At 41.8% G+C, this 20,052-nt stretch overlaps 1 protein-coding gene across 23 annotated transcripts in view; it reads right to left on the bottom strand.

The window, feature by feature from the left end:
* Positions 1–20,052, bottom strand: part of Hdac9 (histone deacetylase 9) — an 834,213-nt gene that overhangs the window by 195,614 nt on the left and 618,547 nt on the right. For all 23 annotated transcript variants that reach the window (XM_075948414.1, XM_075948435.1, XM_075948434.1 and 20 more), the window contains 2 exons: positions 9,329–9,449; positions 4,504–4,553 (listed from right to left, as the gene is read on the bottom strand). In XM_075948414.1, coding sequence (XP_075804529.1) covers positions 4,504–4,553; positions 9,329–9,449 — 171 coding nt within the window. The remainder of the gene's footprint in view (positions 1–4,503; positions 4,554–9,328; positions 9,450–20,052) is intronic.

The raw sequence follows: 20,052 nt of genomic DNA, 5'->3' as shown, positions 1-20,052 counted from the left end.
TGAGGGTACTTAAGGTAGTGAGGTACCACTGCAGTGTGCACAGTAGAAACAATAAAGCTATCCAGATGGTGCAAATGTCCAATGTCATTAGTTTCTGCATGTTGGTAATGGAGGTGGTCATATATATGCAAATACACGTATATGTAAATTTGCATATGGGAAAGAAGACTGGCTCTGAGAGGAGGAAAAAAAACAAACATACAGGATTTCATCCCAATCTGCCCCTGTACAGGGGCACATAATTGGGGTGTCTGCAGGAGATCTCAGGCTAACTGACCAATCCCCCAGCACACACAGTCATTTCTTTTCCATTTGCCTGCCCCTAAGTAAATAAATAAAACAAAATAAAAATGACATCCACAAGCCCTCTAAGTGTGTGAGATCCTGGTGTCATCATATAGAACACAGACAAAAAAATAAGACGGATTTTGTCCATGCATTGTGCCTGTGCCTCTCAAGGTCTAGGGACTTGTTCCTCCTCTTCCCAGTCCCTCCTCTTCCCAGCAAGGCCCAATGCTGCCCAGTGAGCAATGTTCTTTTCTACATCTTGGCACTGGGTGGTTTATTGGAGGATAAAAGTGGAATTCTCTGCTGTCTGCAGGGCTTTCCCCAGGGAACAGAGCATGAAACCCAAACTTATATAAAATCATATCCTGTGTGCAAACACCATACTCCCTCTTCTTCTCACTGATCGGCTCCCATAAACCCCAGCAGAGCTTGAGAGTCCATTCCTCATCTAAACAAATGCCATGAGCCCCTTTATACTTTTACAACCATGTCAAAAAATAATATTGCCTGCCAATAGTGATGTGATTGGAGTTGCCTCCTCTGAGCCATAAAAGAGGGGCAGAGTCTGTTATCAATTTCTCTAAGTGTACCCGGGGAATTATGGGTCGACTCAGTTCCAAGTTATAAACGACATCTCAAAAGCCACAGAAGCGTTTGAAGCCGGGAGCTGATGACGACATTATCATAAAAGCCTGCTCGTCCTTGCGTTTGTGGGTTTTTTTTTTCCCTATCAAGCGAAGAGGGGTAAAATAAGGCTGAGAAATGACTTCAAGATTTCTTCGCATAGCCATAGGTCAGATGGCCAGGAAAATGATCACTATTTTTAGTGATGTATCCTGAGGAGAGAGAACTAGCATGGTCTCGCTCGGGCTATTGTTCCCAGGGTCTCCTGATAATCTGTTTCACTCCATGATGACCAAGGCTCAGATTTGGCAACGCGATCTTTCAAATGGTGGGTTTTCTTGCAGTGGCATTGCTTCATAATTAGAAATGAGTCATGCCCTGGTAACAAAGAAAATGAGACTCGAGCACAAAGAAGATTGGAAAGCTGACATCGTCGCTCAAAATCCAGTTCTGGCGAGCATATCCTAAAGGATTCTAAATGCTGCTTGCCCGCGAGCTGCCTGACCAAGAATCCAATTACTGCGAACAATTCTAGGGGAGAAGTCTAACAAGAAGCAGAGGTTTACTGATTTCATAATGTCCCAGGTCATCTCCTCAAAAACCAATTAGTCCACCGTCATTCAGTAGCTTCACATTAAACCCAGAGAGAATCAAGCTCTAGATTCAAAGCAATGACAGTTTACATTCAGGCCAGGAAATCACGGAGTATTTCTGAACTGAAAGCAATGGGTCTCTCTTAGATAATTTGAACCAGAGGAGTGTTTTTAAGACCAAAGCAATTACCAAACAATTCCAATGGTGCATCCTTAACTCCTAACTGGGCTACTCCAGGTTCATGTTGGCTGTCTCTTATATACGCTTTATCTGTGGTTGTTCTGGAGGTGGCAATATAGGCCGGTTCAAATCCAAAGGACCCAGAGCTCTTCCTAGGGCTGTATCAAAACTCAAGACCCAAGGAAGCAAGACGGCTCAGGTATAGTCAAGAATATGATTTGGTTCTTTAAAATAACAGTAATAATTAATAAAAATAATTATAGACCCAAGATGGCTCAGTGGGTAAAAGCGCTTCTGACCTAAATTTAATCCCCAGAATTCATGGTGAAAGGAGAGAGTTAAATCCCCACAGTTGCTGCTAACTTCCACAATCTTGTCTTCGGTTCTCCCCAACCCATCTATATATATATATATATATATATAAACAACAGACGAAATTAAAATGTAACTGCACAGACACACGAAACTATTGAACCATATTTTGCCACAGCATTATCAAGTTAAAAGTGTGGCTCTTGCTATACGTGTGCATACATGTATGTACACACACACACACACACACACACACACACACACACACACACGATTTAACAAGTCCTATCCAGACGACAGAATAAAATTTGCTAATCACAGTGTCCCTCTCAAGTCCTTCCCAACCACATCCAGGAGCAGTGAGGCCACCTGACCTACGTCTCTTCCTGTCTCTGCCCACACTGTCGTTGTCCCCCAGCACTGCCGCCATTTTGTTCAGGGTTGTGTCTGAGATAAGGATAAGACTGTGTTCTTTGGCCCTGCTGTGCTTCACGCCGGGCACACAGAGTCAGCAGGAGCAGTCAATACTCTTTCTTCAGCTACTTTACAGAGGTTACTGAAGTCATTCTCGCAGAAGATTAAGTTAGCTTGGCGTGAGTTTAGTGAGGGTTTGTAGGGGCACTCTGAAGGGTGGACCACAGGAACCCAGGTTATCTTTTGGAGGGGAGTCTCCTGGAGGCATCGGTAGCTCAGCTGTGTGTCAGGAAATAATGTGTGTAGATACAGGAACAGATTTCCACCGTCCCTTTAGTTAGCTGTGATATCCTTCCCACCACAGTTCCCAGAAAATAGCCTCGTGTCGTTCTTTGTCCCACTTGTAAGTAAGCACTCTTTCTCCCAGAACGGTCACTGGTGATATTAGAACATGCTGGCGAAGGCAATGAAAGCCATTTCAAAAGTCATTTATCCTCTGCCTTTTTAGAAGCGTCCAGCAAGCTCCCAGCACCGCAGGGGTTTGCTACAACTAGCCAGCTCTAGAGTGGGATGGTGACTGTTCTGTGTCAAGGTTCAAACAACCACAGTCAGTGGTGAGCGGCTACGAAGGAGGCCACCCCAGGCACCGTGAGGCTGGAGGGATGAGGACAGAGCCAGCGGCCATCTGCAGATGGTGAAGCCCGTGGAAAACCTGGAAAGGCTGCTTCACAGCGTCTACTTGTGAGTGTGCCCATTGGTCCTTCTAGCCCTTCACCACTGGCTGTGGGATTTGAAACAATTGTGATAAACTGTCCAGTCCAAGTAGATATTGATTAGTGTTGGTGTTTTATTTCCAGAGAGGCAAGATTAGGGAACAGGAAGAGATTCCTAGATTAGGCAACATTAAAATGATGAGATGAACAGAAGTCTATGGAAATTTTCTGTATAAGGCTTAGCAAAGAATTATCAAAAACATGATTTTTGTTCTCTCTGTTCAAATTCTATAAATTGTGTTGGGACCATTTGGAGTTGTGGCCCTCAGCTGCTCTTTCCTGCTAGAGATCTTTACTTTCCTTCTGATTTGAGTTACTGAAAGCTGTGTCAAGGTTGTTTACCGGCTCTGCTTCACGAGCACGTGTTGCCTTGCCTTGAGGGTCAGAGGATGAGGTTTTCACCTGTTGGCCCACCTGTGTTCGGTATCTAAGCCTCCGTGGTGCTATTCAATAAAGGCCTTCTTACCAGTGCCTAGAGGTCTGTGTCTCTGTCTCTGTCTGTGTGTCTTTGTGTGTTTCAACCTCCAGCCCCTTGCCCGAAGCTTGGAAGATCATGAACTATATGGTAGCGCATAGAGCACAGACGGGCGTTGTGTGCTGCAAAATTGTGCTTGATTTAAATGCCCGAGTCCCTGGGAAGCTGACCTAGAGGTAAGTTGTACCAACATGACTGGACACTTTCTGAGAGGTAGACTACCCCACATGACTGGTCACTTTCTGTTAGAGAATGAAGGTTTGTTACTGGTAAGGATTAACTCTAAATAGATTGCAGGCTATAGGGTTTGTTCTCATCATCCACAAAAATGGAGACATTTCTCTTCATATGTTGCTGAATCTGAACAAATCTTTCCTTGAAATGTGGTATAAATATCCTGGGTCAAAAGTCTTTTCTAATTATTGAAGAAGAAGAAAAAAAATCAACATCAAGGGGCTCACAATGTGCCCCACAGTGCAAAGCGCTCTGCATAGTCCGTGGCATTTTAATGCATGCACACAGCTGGTGGAACTAGAGAAAGGGGAGTTGTGAGCACAGTCACTTTGAAATCGTTCCTGGGAAAGTTCTCCTGCCACAGGAAAGTCTAACAAAGCCGTCTCGAGGAGTGCGTGCCTTATCACACAGCGTGAACGGATAGGCCCTTGCATTCGGTGTAAGTCATCATCTCGAAACCCATAAATCTGTTTGGAACAGGAAGCTCCAGATTTTGCAACAAGCTGAGCAGGTCACACTCAGCCCTTTCTGCAAGGCAACCCTTGGAAATCAAGGAAGAGTTTCTGTAAGCCTGTGCAACTTAAAAGCAGTAAACAAATTTCTACTTACCCCAAGTCCACCACAAGGCAACGAGGAAAAGAACTTTCGGGAGTTGTCACCTGCACAGGGAGAGACAGGAAACATAAATGCTATGAACGGACAGTTCTCACTCCTCGGGTGTTTAGAAACATATTGTATGACGTATGTGTTCTTTATTTCACTTATTAGAAAATAAACGGAAATTTAGACCAATCGGAGTTAATCTTCAGAACACACTGCTTCTTTATACAGGTAAACAACTACAAACTCAAAGCCAATGAAAACAGGAAAATAAATCACACACACACACACACACGGGGGCGGGGGGAGAGAGAGAGAGAGAGAGAGAGAGAGAGAGGGAGGATTGGTTAACTCGCATGAACAAGAACATGTAAATGAAATTTGGTTTAAAAATTGGTTTGTTTGCGGTACAAAACTTCAGCTCATGACTCCCGTGGGGCCTTTGCAGTCGAGATACTGGCTGAGCATCAGCTGAAGCTTTTCCCTACTTCTTGGCCTGCAGCAGTGTCCCCTTGTCTCCCCTACTCCCTCACCCAAACTTCCAAGATGTCCCTGACCTCCATTCCCTGAAGCCCCTCTCTTGCCGGAACCCTCTTTGAGTGATGCTGTGTGTGTTCAGGGTTGAAGCAGAAGCAGAGATGGATTGTGGGTTGTACACACAGTCTGCCCGCCCCACCTCCTCTTGAGGGCATTTGGAAATACACTCTGCCTTCCTCAGAAAGATAGCAACTTTGGTTTTGTTTGTTTGTTTTTGAGATAGAATCTCTTTCTGTCTTGCTGGTTGGTACAACTCTCTCAGTAGCCCAGGCTGCCCCTGAACTCACAACAATCCTCTTGCCCCAGTCTCTAAAGCACTAAAGCACCACAGCAAGCTCAAAGGAATTTTAAAATACGGCAATAACTGTTTATTGCCATTTAAAAAACTGCGACTCATGGAAGGCAACTCTGATCTACTGAGCTTATTTTCCAGTAGGGTGGCTCACAGTGCTGTTTAAAAAAGTTCAAATGCAATATATTTTCTCAAGCGTCATTGGCTTTTTATTAGTTATTTAATTTTTATTTTTGTGTGGTTGGCCAGGTTATGTGTATGGGCACCACGTGTGTGCTTGGGACTCCCCAAAACTGGAGCTACAGGTAGTCATGAGAAATCCTGTGGGTGCAGGGAATCCAAACTGGGTTCTTTGCAAGAGTAGTCAGTGCTCTAACCACCGAGCTACTCCTCCAGAACCAGGAACTTAGTCCTAGAAATGTGTATGTATATTTACATATTCTGAGTATCTCAGTCTACCTAAGGAATAAGTAAGATCAAGTACAGCACAGGCTTCTCCATTGTTCGCAAATATTTGAATATGCAATATAATAGGATGGTATCATTTGGGGGAGAGTCTATTGATATAAACAAAGTCAAATTTAACATATGTCCTGAAATATTAATTAGGATTGTCTCCTGAAATGAAGGTAAAGCACTCAGCATCATTGGTGGCGCCCGGTACAATCTTCCACTTCACCTATGCTCCGCTGCCAATCAGTGAAATGCCAATTAAAATTGAAAAGAGGTTGTGGTGAAATACACACAAGCTGAGTGTAAGTCTACAGAGATGGACTGTCACCGAAGGGATCTTATTTTGAAAGAAATACATTTTATGAGTTGTGTTTTTTAGTACACTAACCTACAAGAAAATTATAAAGAACACTCAGTGTGTAAATGAATATGTCTAATTAGGTAGAGACATTATTTCTTAAAAAGCAAACAAGAGGCGTAGCTCAGTGAGCTCAATCATACAGCACTTGTGTAGAAGGCACAAGGCCTCGGAACACTGGCACCAGTAAACGACACTTAAAAAGCAAACAAACAGAGCCAGGTGGTGGCGGCACACGCCTTTAATCCCAGCACTCGGGATGCAGAGGCAGGAGGATCTCTGGGAGTTTGAGGCCAGCCTGGTCTACAGGAGCTAGTTCCAGGACAGGCCCCAAAGCTAAAGAGAAACTCTGGTTCAAAAAACAAAAACAAGATAGAAAATTTAGGGATAAGAGAGATGGCTTAGTTGGGCTCCAAAACAGGGTAACCTGTGTTCAGGACTCAAGAGAAAACAAGAGTCTTGTAACTTGTTCTCTGATCTCACGGCCCTTGCAAAAGTAACTGATACATACAAACAAGGGAGCACACACACACATAGATCAGCAAATACTACTGCATAACACTGCACAGAAATACAAACAAGTGAGCACACACACATAAATCAACAAACACTTCTGCATAACTCCGCAGAAGGATAAACTTGTTTAATATTGTTATTATTAACAAGGGTACTCATATCTCAAATGTGAATTAAACACATTTTTAATATCTTAAAATATTATTTATGAGCGAGCAACAGAGGTAAAGGAACTGTTTAATGCAATCAAGTATTTTAAAGAAGTGATCAAAGAATTCATTAAACTCTAAGGGAATAAGGGAAATAAATTTATTTAATGATGTTTAAATTTTAGTTATGCGATAATAAAAGTGAATTAAGTAATTGATAATTTTAATTCAGCTGTGTGAAAAACATTTACTTCATTTTCTGAAACTGCTGTTGGCAGCCTGTATTAACTGCTCAGTGGCCTGAAATCTGATGAACCGGAGGGAACTGAAAATGGCGATAAAATGGCAGAGGCATTGATGCTACAGAAAATCTCCTGCTAGAAACCAGGGAGGACGATATTTTCAAAATATCATTATACAAGGCCAGAGTATCTACAGAGATAAATGTGCAGTCACAATAAAACACAATTACTTTGTAATATGTAGATGTTTTTCAAGATACAAAAACTGGTTGGTCTGGTCGTACTGAGTTTTACTTAAATCTTCCTTCTAATTCAAATTGTAGTTATCTGGAGTCTAGTATAAATCTGGAGTTAGAAGTGACACCTCCCATCTTGTTGGGAAGATTAGGGGAAGTCTAGCAGTTGCATGGGGCTGAACAGGATGGATACATTAGACAAAGCATCCCGAGTTTCTACACATAGAACAGCATCATTCCTGTCTATTGGAAACTAAGGACTCACAAAGCACAGTAATCCGAATTCCACAAAGAATGTAGTGCGAGCTTTTAAGAGAACCTAGCCATCTACCGAGAGCAGGAGCAGATGGGGACCAACTGCACTGTTCCTTCTGCACACCGGCTCAGGGAGTTCTAGGTATCGCCAAAATGGACTAGAGCGGCTGCCCGAAAGGCTTCAGAGAATGTAGCCCCTCTGCACTGCCTGCACTGGGGTAGCCCGTACTGAAAGTGTTGCCTTGATCAATGTAGTTATTTGTACTTGATAAATACAGTGTATTCCTAAAGTATAATGTTGTCCAAGTTCAAAATTTACTTCATTAGCAAATGTCTTTGTTCTTAAAACATGGGATGATGATTGCCAGAATAAAATGGTGATTGCTAGGGAAGACTGCACACATCAGTCCATGCTCACTAATGCTTACACACACCTGAGTGAAGCATTTGTATGTTCACCCAAAGGACAGGGACCTGGGTATGGTGGCCAGCTCTTGAGATGCTGAGGAGAAAGAACCAAGAGCTCAAAGCCAACCTGGGCCATGCTCATAGACCCAATAAAAAGAACCAGAAAAATGATCTAAACTATAGATGTTTAAATTGATTTATCTGTATTCATGTGTGTCATACATGATTTTAATTATACGAAATAAATTGCTTACCAGAACCAATTTTGAGCAACATTTTTTCTAAAAACTGAGGAATGTCTTTGTTCTCATTCTGTTTAGTTCTCCCGAGATGCCAGGCCTGTGCTGGTCCACACATGGGCAGGGCACACTCGTGAAGGGTTCCCTCATTAGAGGGGCTTGCCACTCATGTAAGAAGGCCCAGGACGTGTGCAGAGCCACTAACCTCGCTTCCCTGCTTTCCGTGATGCTTCCCTATGAGCACCATATACTTGCTCTGAACTACGTAAGGCCAGTTAACATAAATTACTTTGAAATAGTGTTGAGTTATGTAAGAGAGTTTGATAAAGTAAGGGTGATTCAATAGATTTCTTCAAAGGAAAGAGGCAAGTTTTCAAGTGTTTCTTTTAAGTTAAAACTGTAAAATACAATTATTTAACATATGTTTCCAAGTTAGGTATTGTTATTCAATTATAAGGGGCTATAAATAAAACACAATTTTTTACTACTGTTTTGCACTAATATTTTCCGAAAATACTGCTGCAAGTATCCATACTAAGTGTCGTTGCTTAAATTTTATTTTAAAATCTGATATGGTTTTAGGGGGAAAAATCATCTGTTTATGAAAACAAATTACAACCATTAATTTTCTACTTGCAGCATTTACTAGAATATTTAGTTTTCAGAAGAACAGCAAGTATTTAACGGACTGCATTAAGACCTCCAGCTTTTATTTAAACAAGGCACTCTGCTATCTCCCTATGTGGAGCTCAGAAATAAGAACTGAAAGACAGAAAACAAGAAGGGTAAAAGAAATCTTTATAAAGAGTGTGGAAAGGTCTTATGAGCTTTCCATTTAAAAAGATGAGCAAACACATTTGGCAAACTCTAATATTTCTACATGCGAAAGCATTACCGTATAACTGCTACTCAAATAAAAGTTAATTTAAAAATAAGCCCCCACGCTCTGTGGTGTCATTTTCTCATGCAGGATTCTCTTGATCTGCACTGGCTTTTCTATCTTACACAACTCATTCCAGGCAGCAACTGCTGGAAAAATTGATTTTTATTTTGTCACACTGCTTGCCAAGTATTTTGAGCTGACACCGGCATTGACTAATGGCCGTGGTGGAATGTGCTGTTCTCAGTAGAGGGGAGGCCCGTACAGACCTAACAGTGTCCGGGAGTCCAGCTTCTGCCCGTCCAGGGGGCTGGTGCCGTACAGCAATGAGTGATGTTCAGAGTGAACTAGCTGTATTTCCTCCAGGCTGGCTTTTCGACCTTGAATTCGCTGAAAGAAAACAACAGCAATTTACAGTCTTCCACTGGCAACACTCGGGAAAGAATGAGACCTCCAGTCACATTTAAGATGATTAATAATGGACTCAGATTCATCATGCAAGCATGAGACAGTCTGCTTGGTAAAGTACCATACCCAAAACTGGAAAATGAGCAGATGCAAGACTCAGATCATAGGCATCTGATGACATTAAACTTATTCTTTTCTGGCATAAAAATAAACTTATAAATAACAAAGAAATTAGCAATTGACTCCTGTGTATAAAGTGTCTGCTCAAGATCAAACAGGGGTCACGGTTTATATAATGAGCAAACTTATTGCTCTCTTGTCTTTCACTGACCTGAAGAAGATGCTGAAGGAAGGATACGATTAACATCACTAAATCTGACTGCATTGGGTTTTCACTATGACAAACATGGTGATTACTTCGTGTGTGCGCCCCTCATGGTAACCGTACACTAGATCAACATTTCTCAAAGTGTATCCACAGGATACATACAGCTCAGAGTCTGGCTATCAAAGGTATCTACTGATTCAGTGTAGAAATTTGCAGTCAATATTTAGAAACTTACAAGACAATCTGACTGTAGTTTTTTGTGTGTTTTAAAACTAACATTTTTTTTTCAATTCCTCAGTCTAGATTTCGCTCTTAAAATGACTCATTTAATGTATTTTATAAAGGTCTTAGTTGGTGATGGATGCACAATTACATACAAATGCTACTGATAATTTGAGACAATCTAGACTCAGGCTCTGGAGAGAATTTCACTCATTCTAACAAAGAATTGACCTTTGTAATTGTCAAAACAATGCATTAAATTAAATCTCAATTAGCCGACGTGTGGTCTTCCTGGCTATGTTTCTCTGTTAGTACATCCATGAACCTGATAACGGTTGTTCTGACGTACGATGTTAATTCACCTCCACTTTTGAAAGCTGCTGTGCTCCCTAAAGCTACAGACGACGTTAATGCTACACTCAGACCACAAGCAAGCAGCAAGTGAACACTGAGGCCCAGAGCTTTGGTGAGATTAAAAAAAAAAAAATTCTTCCATGTCACAGAGGAAGAAAGGAGCACTAGGTAAATCAGAAAAGCATCTCTCCAGGGACCAGGTCAAGCCCATCTTCAGTCTCCTGGGTGTAAGGGGATGAGGCTGAAAGTTGGCCATTCAATGCTGATGTATGGTTCACTGAGAGGGCAGGCTGGAGAAAGGGCTGCATAGTGACCCTCACGTCTTACTGTGCAGGAGGCAGTGCTGTGCTTGTCATTAAAATAGATGATCAGGTCACAGTTAGGGAGAAATGGCAAGGTCCACAGAGTAAGAGAGTGACAGGAAGCAGGAAAGACCACCATCATGTCCCAAATAAACAAGCAAATAGTTAGGAATTTTCTTTGCTATACTATTGAAGTTTCCTGTTTTCGACACCATCATTCAGCATTATATAAATCTAGTTTACAGTTCTAGAAAACTATACTTTAGAATGATATAATTTAGAGAAATTATTCCTAAGTAAGATGAGAAATCTAATATGAAAGATTAAGAAAAACTTGGCAATGATGAGCCTTTGTTCTGATTAAGTCACAAATATCTGCTGGAAATGGGTGAACGGCTGCTAAACCTGAGGTTTGGAAACGTTTGTGAAAGCCCAGGACAACTAAATAATTAGAGCAACTAACAAAAGATAAAACAAGTAAGAGGAAGTTGAAAGTCAAGAACTCAAGACAAAGTTTAACAAGGAGATTCAAAGGTGGAAACCATTGAAACCCTGGTAACTCTATGGTTTGAGTCATCTAAAACTACAATGAGAAGAGATCAGAAAATCGATACAGCCAATCAATCCTAGTTGCATAACAATGACCGCTTAGAAAGGAAACAACAGCCTGTCCATAGATACATATGGTATGTGCGGATACAGTGAGACAACAGCCTGTCCCTAGACACATATGATAAATGCAGATACAGTGAAACAACAGCCTGTCCCTAGACACATATGATAAATGCAAATACAGTGAAACAACAGCCTGTCTGTAGACACATATGATATGTGCAGATACAGTGAAACAACAGCCTGTCCCTAGACACATATGATATGTGCGGATACAGTGAAACAACAGCCTGTCCCTAGACACATATGATATGTACGGATACAGTGAGACAACAGCCTGTCCCTAGACACATATGACATATGCAGATACAGTGAAACAACAGCCTGTCCCTAGACACATATGACATATGCAGATACAGTGAAACAACAGCCTGTCCCTAGACACATATGATATGTGCAGATACAGTGAGGCAGCAACACATTAAACAATGTCAAGTCCTCTGTTGTTTTTAAAGGATTGGAGATTGCACCCAAGAACTGTATACTAGGCACTCACTCTACCACCAAGCTCCATCCACAGCACTCTAGATTTTGAGAAAAAAATCTTACTAAATTGCCTAGGAGGGCCGTGACTTGCAAAAGTCTTGCCTCAGCCTGGGATTACAGGCTATGCCACCAAGCCACGCTAACAAAGTCAGCTCTACAATCGACATTTAGACCCATGTTTTGACTATTTTATCCTAAACACTTATCATGTTCCTCCCCCTCCTTTCTTGCTAAGATTTTTTTGGTCTACATTGAATTTTTGCCTCTGGTATAATCAATAGTGTTTTTATAGCTGGTCACGTACATGTTCATACTACACACCCCATGCTTGCTGCAAATGTTTTTCTTATTCTTCAGTGATTCAAAAAGCATTCTAGTTGAATGCCCAGCCATGTAGCAAACAATAATCTGTAACAGGATTCAGGATTCCTAGTAGTAGTAACAGTAGTCTCTCCATGATGGCAATCGTAAAAGGATACCTACTGAATCACACTAGGGTAAGACTCCAGGCAGGCGACAAGGATCCAGCTCTGCTCTTGTTTTGAGTTTCCACTTCTATTTCATAATCTATTCTTGCTTCATTATTTAAATTCACCACTGTAGATAAGTTTCCATCTTGACACAAATGTTGGATCTATCTGTCTCTATCTATCTATCTATCTATCTATCTATCTATCTATCTATCTATCTACCATCTATCTACACTGCTTGAAAAATAATTGTATTCAATATAAGGAAGCAATCATTCTTTTTCTGTGTTTGCTTTATTATCTGAGTCACCATCCTCCTGCCTCAACTTTGTGAGTACTGGGAGAACAGGGATGCTCCATCACACCAGACAGGAAGAACTGATCTCCTGACAAGCACCTTTGTTTCTCCCAGCTGCAGGAGAGGAAGAAGCAGCAGAAGCCAGCCTCTGACAGGCTTCTCACTTTCTGGAGGAACTAGGAGAAAGCAGAGCTTGAGAGTTTGGTCTCTCTGTGGGAACCTAGTGGACAGCTGAGCTGAGAGTCCCCAGTTTACCATGCTCTCTCTCCGCACCACGGGGTGGCTCTGGCTCGCCCACTCTTCCCAGATGCCATCCACTGGTCACCGTCAACTTTCCTCAGACTGATAGCCAGTACTTCTCGTTTTCATCTGCTCCTTCACTTGTTTAGCCTTAACTGTAGATATTTTTATCTCATCCTTTCTCTTTCTGTTTCCCACGTGCCCTTTATTCTTCATTTTCCCTCCAAGATGCTCCCAAGAGCCAAAGGTCAAAAGCATAATGAATCACAAAATGGGACAAAGTGCTCTGTTCATCATGATTTAGGGAGATGCTGGTTCTATTCTCAGAGATGACTGGTCTGAAGGATGGCTATGTAAACTCCTTTATGATAGTCTGACCCAAAGTATTATTAAGAATTCTGAGCACATTGGGACATTTAATGCATTTAAAAGATATGGTTTATCTGGAGAGCTTCTTCATGGTACCCAAACATAGGGCTAGATTTTTGCCTATACAGGCCAAGCAATAAGTACTTACAGTGCTTCTTATGTCTCTCTAAGCCTGTGTGTATTGCTCCACTATTATTCTTTGTGTCTTGCCTTCAATCAGTGCCCACTGCAAATCAGGAAGGAACCAGTGCTTAATGAATACCTACTTTGCAATTATGAGTGTATTCTGATTCAACACAGATCCAAGATGGTTTCCATTCAGATTGGAAGTTTGACTAAAGTCATGTAAAATGACGGTATCATTGAGTCTCACGCTGCTCCATGGTTCTTTCCTAAAGAAATAGTCTTTCTGAAATAAAGCCCCTTAATGCAACGTGATTACAGAAAGAATGCTCTGAACATGATCTCCAAAGTCATACTGTGACAGGATAAAACATGGCCTGCCCACACTCACCCACACACGGAGTGCACACACGGTATAGATTCATATGCTTTTCTGCCAAGGAGTAGAGAAAAAAGGAAACGGTTCTATTCCTTCCTCTCCTGTGTTCAAAGGCTGGATTGAGGCCAGTGTCCTAATCAGTTCTCATTGGCCCTGGAGGAATCAGAACCTTTTGTAAAATATAATAAAGGGCATAAAATCATGATAAAATGCATGAAAAAGCAGTGCCTTTGGTTAGGGAACTAGAAATAATTTGGCAGAACAGATGGATTGCATTGGTTTGGTATTATTGAGGACATGAAAGGGCTTATTCTGCGGCAGTTCCAAACGAAGAGAAAATGTCCAACTTCAATTTGACAAGTCAAAGTACCTGCCCTCACTGGGGGGAGGGAAACTCCGTTTTCTTTAATCATTTTCAAAGTATGGACATATTAGGCAAAATTATCTACCGAAGTGTCTCAATTTCTAAGAAGATTTCCTCCATTATTTGTAAGTAGAAGGATATGTTTATATGGCTTTTTCCCTGAGAACTCCACAGAGCTGCAGAGAGTCAGTTTGTTTGGGGGATGAGCTGTAAATAGCTTTAGTTGCCTTCGACAACAAATGCAATATCAAACTGCTTCAGCATGGCTTACTGATTATTCTTGATATAAGTTTTTCTCTAGATACAAAAGAAGTATGCTCTCATTATTTATGCACAAGTGTATCTCTTTCAGCATTCCCAGGCTGCAGTCACTTGTCTGGCTATTCCATTAAAAGACTCTCTGTAAGCCCTCCAGCACTCCTGCAGCCCCAAGTCACCCGGTTCCCTCCGAATTTTGTTTAAAATGGTGAATGAGGTGAGGAAGAAAGCAATTCAGCCTGTGTCCTTGCCGAGTTTTGGTCTTTTTTATTGGTCGTATGGAAACACACTGGCTTGTAATTGGGAGTCCCGAATTCCAGCCCTAACTCTCCTCTGTCATGGGTGACAGTGGCGACCCATGAGGCGTTTCCACAGGCCTTGGTTTCTTCATGTCAAAAACAAAGGTTGGATAAGCTATTCTGAAGTTTATATTCATAATAGTGATAAGATCCTGTGTGAAAACAATAAAAACTACACATTTAAAACTTAAAACACTTCACTGTGATTTTAGAATTTGCCTTCGGGAGGAAAATGCAATTTCAATATACGTTACTGTGTTTGAGGCAAGAGAAGAGGCTGGGGGGGGGGTGTCCAATGGTTATCCATCCCTTTCAGAAGCCAATGTTTACAGATACAATCAGAGTTTTCCATAGCTGGTGAGGTGGCTCAGTGTGTAAGGGTACTTGCTATTAGGCCTGACACCCTGGCCCACAATGTAGAAGGAGAAAGTCTACTCTAATGCCATCTCTGACTTCCTCTCCCACCCTCCACAGTAAATAAATACATTTTAAAGGGGTGTTTTTTTAAGAATACATATTTTTATATTATGAGGGCTTCAAATAACTTTTTCCTAAGTTTTTTTTTTTTTGTTTTTGTTTTTTCGAGACAGGGTTGCCCTAGCTGTCCTGGAACTAGCTCTTGTAGACCAGACTAACCTCAAACTCACAGAGATCTGCCTGCCTCTGCCTCCAGAGTGTTTTATTAAAGGCATGTGCCACATTTGGAGGATTATGTCACTTCCGTTGTTTATTTATGCTGCTTTGGGTGTTACAGATTGGACTCAACACATGGGCCAGTTCTTTCTGAACAATGGCCCCTTTGTGTCTCCAGGGAATAGTTGTAACTATAAGTGTCTCATTCCTACATCCATGATCCATGTCCCTCTTTCTGTCCACCTTGTTAGCCTTGGGCTAGAAGCTGAGTCTGTGCTGCAGTCATTCTTGGTTGCCTGTGGGTCCAGGGTGTTTGACGAGGTCTATTGAGGTACCAGACAGAACTCTCCAGTGGATTCTCAAGGACAGCCTACATCAAGAACAGCAAGCCAGAGAAAGCAGTGTGTTCTTCCCACTAATGCGTTGCTGGGTACTGGAGTAACTGATGTTTAGGGTGATGGGACATGGAAGAAGGTTGGGAAACTCTTTCCTGTCTTCTTCAACTTGCCTGAATACCACTTAATTCAGTAATTATAATCCAATTAAAATATTTGTAAATGTTCAAAACCCCTTCAGAGAACCGGAAAACCCCATTTTACTATAAAAGTTTTCAGAAATAATGAACATATACAGTATCTGTTTTTAATTTTTATTTACAGCAAGTTCAAATGGTTATGCTCACCTGGAAATAAGAGGGACTCCAAAATATGATCCCTTACTTTAACTGCTCAATATTCATAATTTTAAGAAGAAGAATCTCATAGTTACTTTTATAAATAACATAGAAGTTTGACTTAGAAAGCTTTTTCAAAGCAGTAAGCATGCATATAACAAAGTTTCTCTCTGAATATTTTATGTTGTTTATACACTGAAGCTTTTGGAAAACAGAGAGCTATATAACTGATCATTTTTAAAAATCAGATGCAATGCTGTCATTTGAGAAGCTCTGACTCGATTTCCGTGCCCATGCAGAGGTGCAATTAAAACGTTTTTTAATTTTTCCTGTTTCTTTTTGGTTTTTGTTTTTTTCCTCCAGGCTAATACTTACTGTTTTGCAGACGTTTTAAAATTCGAAATCATAAAAGTTCATGTGCAAGTGAACAATTGTTGTGGCCTCTGTCTCGGCCCAGTGTCCTAGGATACACCAATGCTTCTGGAAACAGGGCATCGTGTGCCCCTTGCTCAAACCTCACACCTAGCTCACTTGCAGTCTTTCCAAGCCGCCATATCCGTGAGAGACAATTCCAGCCTCCTGGCGTGAGCTTGTTACTGCTTTGTGGTTGCGTTCCAAGGCACAAACATGTCTAAAGAATTTTTTGTGGAAACTGAACAAGACAGTAGGCTGTCGTGTGCTGCCACCCAGGTAGAGTGCCCTATGAGACAAATGTTCAATTGCGTTTCCATTAGCCAGCAGGATTCGTGCTTTGCAGTCTTGAAGTCAAAAGACCTGTGTGCTTCCAAAGTTTCTCCACAGAGAAATTTATTTCCTAGTGTGGGTTTGAAAAGAGAATTTTAAGTTCGGTTTCGTGTGCAGGAAAGTGTGTCAGAGATCCTGTCCCCAGACTGCTTGGCCATTGTCTGCTTTTTCTACTAAACCCAGTCTCTGTTTGAGATGTTCCAGAAGGGGCAACGGTAGCTTGGTTATGTCCCAGGGTTGTTTGGTAATTACTTTGTGTTGGCACCAGAATAAAAGAGTTAAACATTTCAGCACAGTGTGCTGCTTGGGTTTTTTTTTATTTCTTATGAATTTAGCTAAACAAAGTTATTTAATATTAGTCACAAGGAGGCAATGCAAATCCCACATAATATGCAATCCAACAAAAGCATTATAAAATGTTATTATTCTCAAAACAAATGTGAGAGCAAGCAAGTGTCTGTGGGTGGCTTGGTGGGGCTGGAAGTTATGGAAGCTTCTGGAAAAACAACTGCAAGCGCATTTCTAACAGATGATGGGTTAATCTGCAACTTTTTACCCCACTGAAGAGTGCATTCTCTTCAGGAGCACACTCTTTGGAAAGCAGGCTACCTAATCGAAGAGCCTCTTTCTGAAGAGGACTCTAAATGACCCCTTTGGATCCATTTTTCATGGTGACCCAAAATGTTGCTGGCTTTGTTTTTGCTCCCAAGGGAATCACTGACTTAAGTATGAATGATTCAATAGGGGAAAAAATTAAATAGCATTGGCATGGAGGGCTCCTAACCGCCGCAGCTTTTTAAAAAACAGTGCCACTCCACGCCAAAAGAGGTTAACCCATGTAACCACCGTGTTCTAATATAATAAGGACCTGTGTTTTCCCTGGCGCTAATCGGGGCTTGTCAGCAGAGCCAAATCACACTACAACTCACAAGCAACAGCAATGTGTCCACCACAACATCCCCGAGTTAAGTCTACTAGTAAGGCAGGAACGTACATCTCATACAAACTCCACAGCAATTTGGATTTCAGACGATACCAGCGAAGGAAGCAATCTGAGCAAATATCCCATCTAGCACTTTCATGGAGATACGGAGGACCCAGTGATCAGTGAGGTTAAAAACAAGGCACACGGAGGGTTAAAGGCAGACTCAAGGCTAAACGTAATGGTGACCTATTACTCTTGGGGAATCCATTTTATAGTGACCTATCACTCTTGAGGAATCCATTTTGGTTAATTCAGAAAACAAACAGTGGCTAGCAGATCATACTTTTGTTTGGAAAGAAGTAATCCTTCAATGTCTTAATGATGCCTTTTGTAGGATATTAGTGTTACTTCTTAGGTTAAAATCACCTAGTCTGCTGGCTAAGAAGAGCTGACTGTACTCTGTCATCAGCAGAATGGAATGTCCTTGTCTTCTGTCCTGGGTTAGTTGTAACTTCAGCACAAAACGAAACCAGGAGGAGAACAGGAAGGAGGGCAGGTTATTCAACTATTCAATGAAAGGTCTGGGTGCTTTCTCCTCATTCTAATGCATAGCATCACCTGCTCTTTTATTGGCACCAAGCGAGCCCTCTGGTGCTGTCAAGACAGTGGAGAGAGAGGGCCACAGTCTTTCTTGATCATTTTCTTTTCCTAAGCTTAATCAACAAGAATCGTAGTAACTGCAGAAATGTAAGCCAATGAAGATGCTGTAATTATATGTGTTTGTGGGAACATTTGATCAGAGTCTGGCTTTTCTCTGTAGCCTCCTCTGAACAGGGCTATCTGAAAGCTCAGATGCTGATGAATACCAATGAACAGGTGCATTGCTGTCACCAAGGCATGGCGGTCATTCACTGGGTCACTTGGGCACCCATTAACCATAAAATTTTTCTGTCCTTAATCCAGGCCTGCAGAGTAAACACAGGCGTTGGGGATCAGCAGTCTGGGTTTGAACATGCCTAGGGTATTCTGACATAAACTAACATTTAAGATTTCTCTTTCTGAAAACCCATGTTGATTTCCAACCACAGATGTTTACAATGACCTGGAGAGAAAATGGTATCTCCCAAGTGCCATTTTTAAGGTTTAGACGGTGCAAAGGGATGTGCTGCCCTCACTTGGGGGCATCTTACTCCTATTTGGTGCCCTTTTCTGTGTACGTGAATATATCCTGTCTCTTGTGAGCAAGTAATTTGAGAGGACATTGCCATGGGAAAATATTGTCACAAAAGGGTATTTTTCAGATTGCTAAGGAAATAAAAATACCCTCATATCAGACCTAGTACTCAATCCCTAGGGAAGCAGCCTTTCTGAACTACTTTCCCGCGAGTTCACAGGGATTAGAGTGGACAGGAGCTCAGGTGTACCTTTTCAGGTGTAACTAGAAAGCCTTTTAGGGTGGTAGGCTGCCTTCTCTTTCAACCAGGTAAAAGTCATGCACACCGCACTCCATATAATGGTGTGGTGTGGTTTGTTTTCTCTAATTGCTGGGGCTTTTGTTTATTTTTGTTTTACAGAACTGAAATTTTCAAGATAGTTTATTATGTATGAGATAGAAAGCTTAAAATCCTTGCAAAAAGCTTTAATAATATATTGATACATTCACATAAAGAATTAGTGTATTTAAAAAGAGTTTAAAGAACTCTAAGAAGAGCATGTATTGCTGAAAGCGTACTTAGTAAAGACGTGGCTGAGTATGCTGAAGGGCTCCACACAAGGCCAGCACTCAGCAAACACAGGCAGCAGACTAGGTAAGCCTGATCTGCATGCAATCAAGAACTCTGGCAGACAGTTAGGACACACACACACACACAAACCCATCTTGTAGCCCATTCAGAAACAGGGCTTTCTTCTTCACAGGGCCCCTTCAACATGAAAGTTGATTCAGTTTAGTTCTTCTTGGTACTGATACTCCAACTTAGGGTTGTCTCGAAAGTCTTCCTAGGACCGAGTCTGTGGGTGCTGAGTCTGCAGCGTCCATTTCTCACTCCTGTCCTCCACAGAGGCAGGAAGTGCTGTGCAGGGCCAGGGTGTCTGTGGCTGGCATTGCATGGCTTCAGTTTTGAATACAACTGAGTGGGTCAGATAGGGAGCATGGGTTGAATGAGTCTGGGCTGTGTGTTGAAAGGGAACAGGGGTTATTCCTCTGATCTTGAATGGATTAGGGAGGATAAGGACTCAGGGAGTTAGCATGACCCTAAAGTACTAGGGAGTTTGTGGTAGAACCGTGGGTGATGCATTGGGAAGTATGGACTTGGGGGGCAGCCTGCAGCTAGCCAGTGTTTAGCCAGAGCTCACACTGCATGGCACAGAACACTTTCCTGGTCTTTAAGAAGCTAGCAGACACAGTCCCTTGAGTTCTTGGGCAATTGAGGTGCCTGATGAGTTA

This window comes from Microtus pennsylvanicus, chromosome 14, assembly GCF_037038515.1.
Source record: "Microtus pennsylvanicus isolate mMicPen1 chromosome 14, mMicPen1.hap1, whole genome shotgun sequence".
NCBI classification, from domain to species: Eukaryota; Metazoa; Chordata; class Mammalia; order Rodentia; family Cricetidae; genus Microtus; species Microtus pennsylvanicus.
This window is presented reverse-complemented; position numbering and strand designations above follow the sequence as displayed.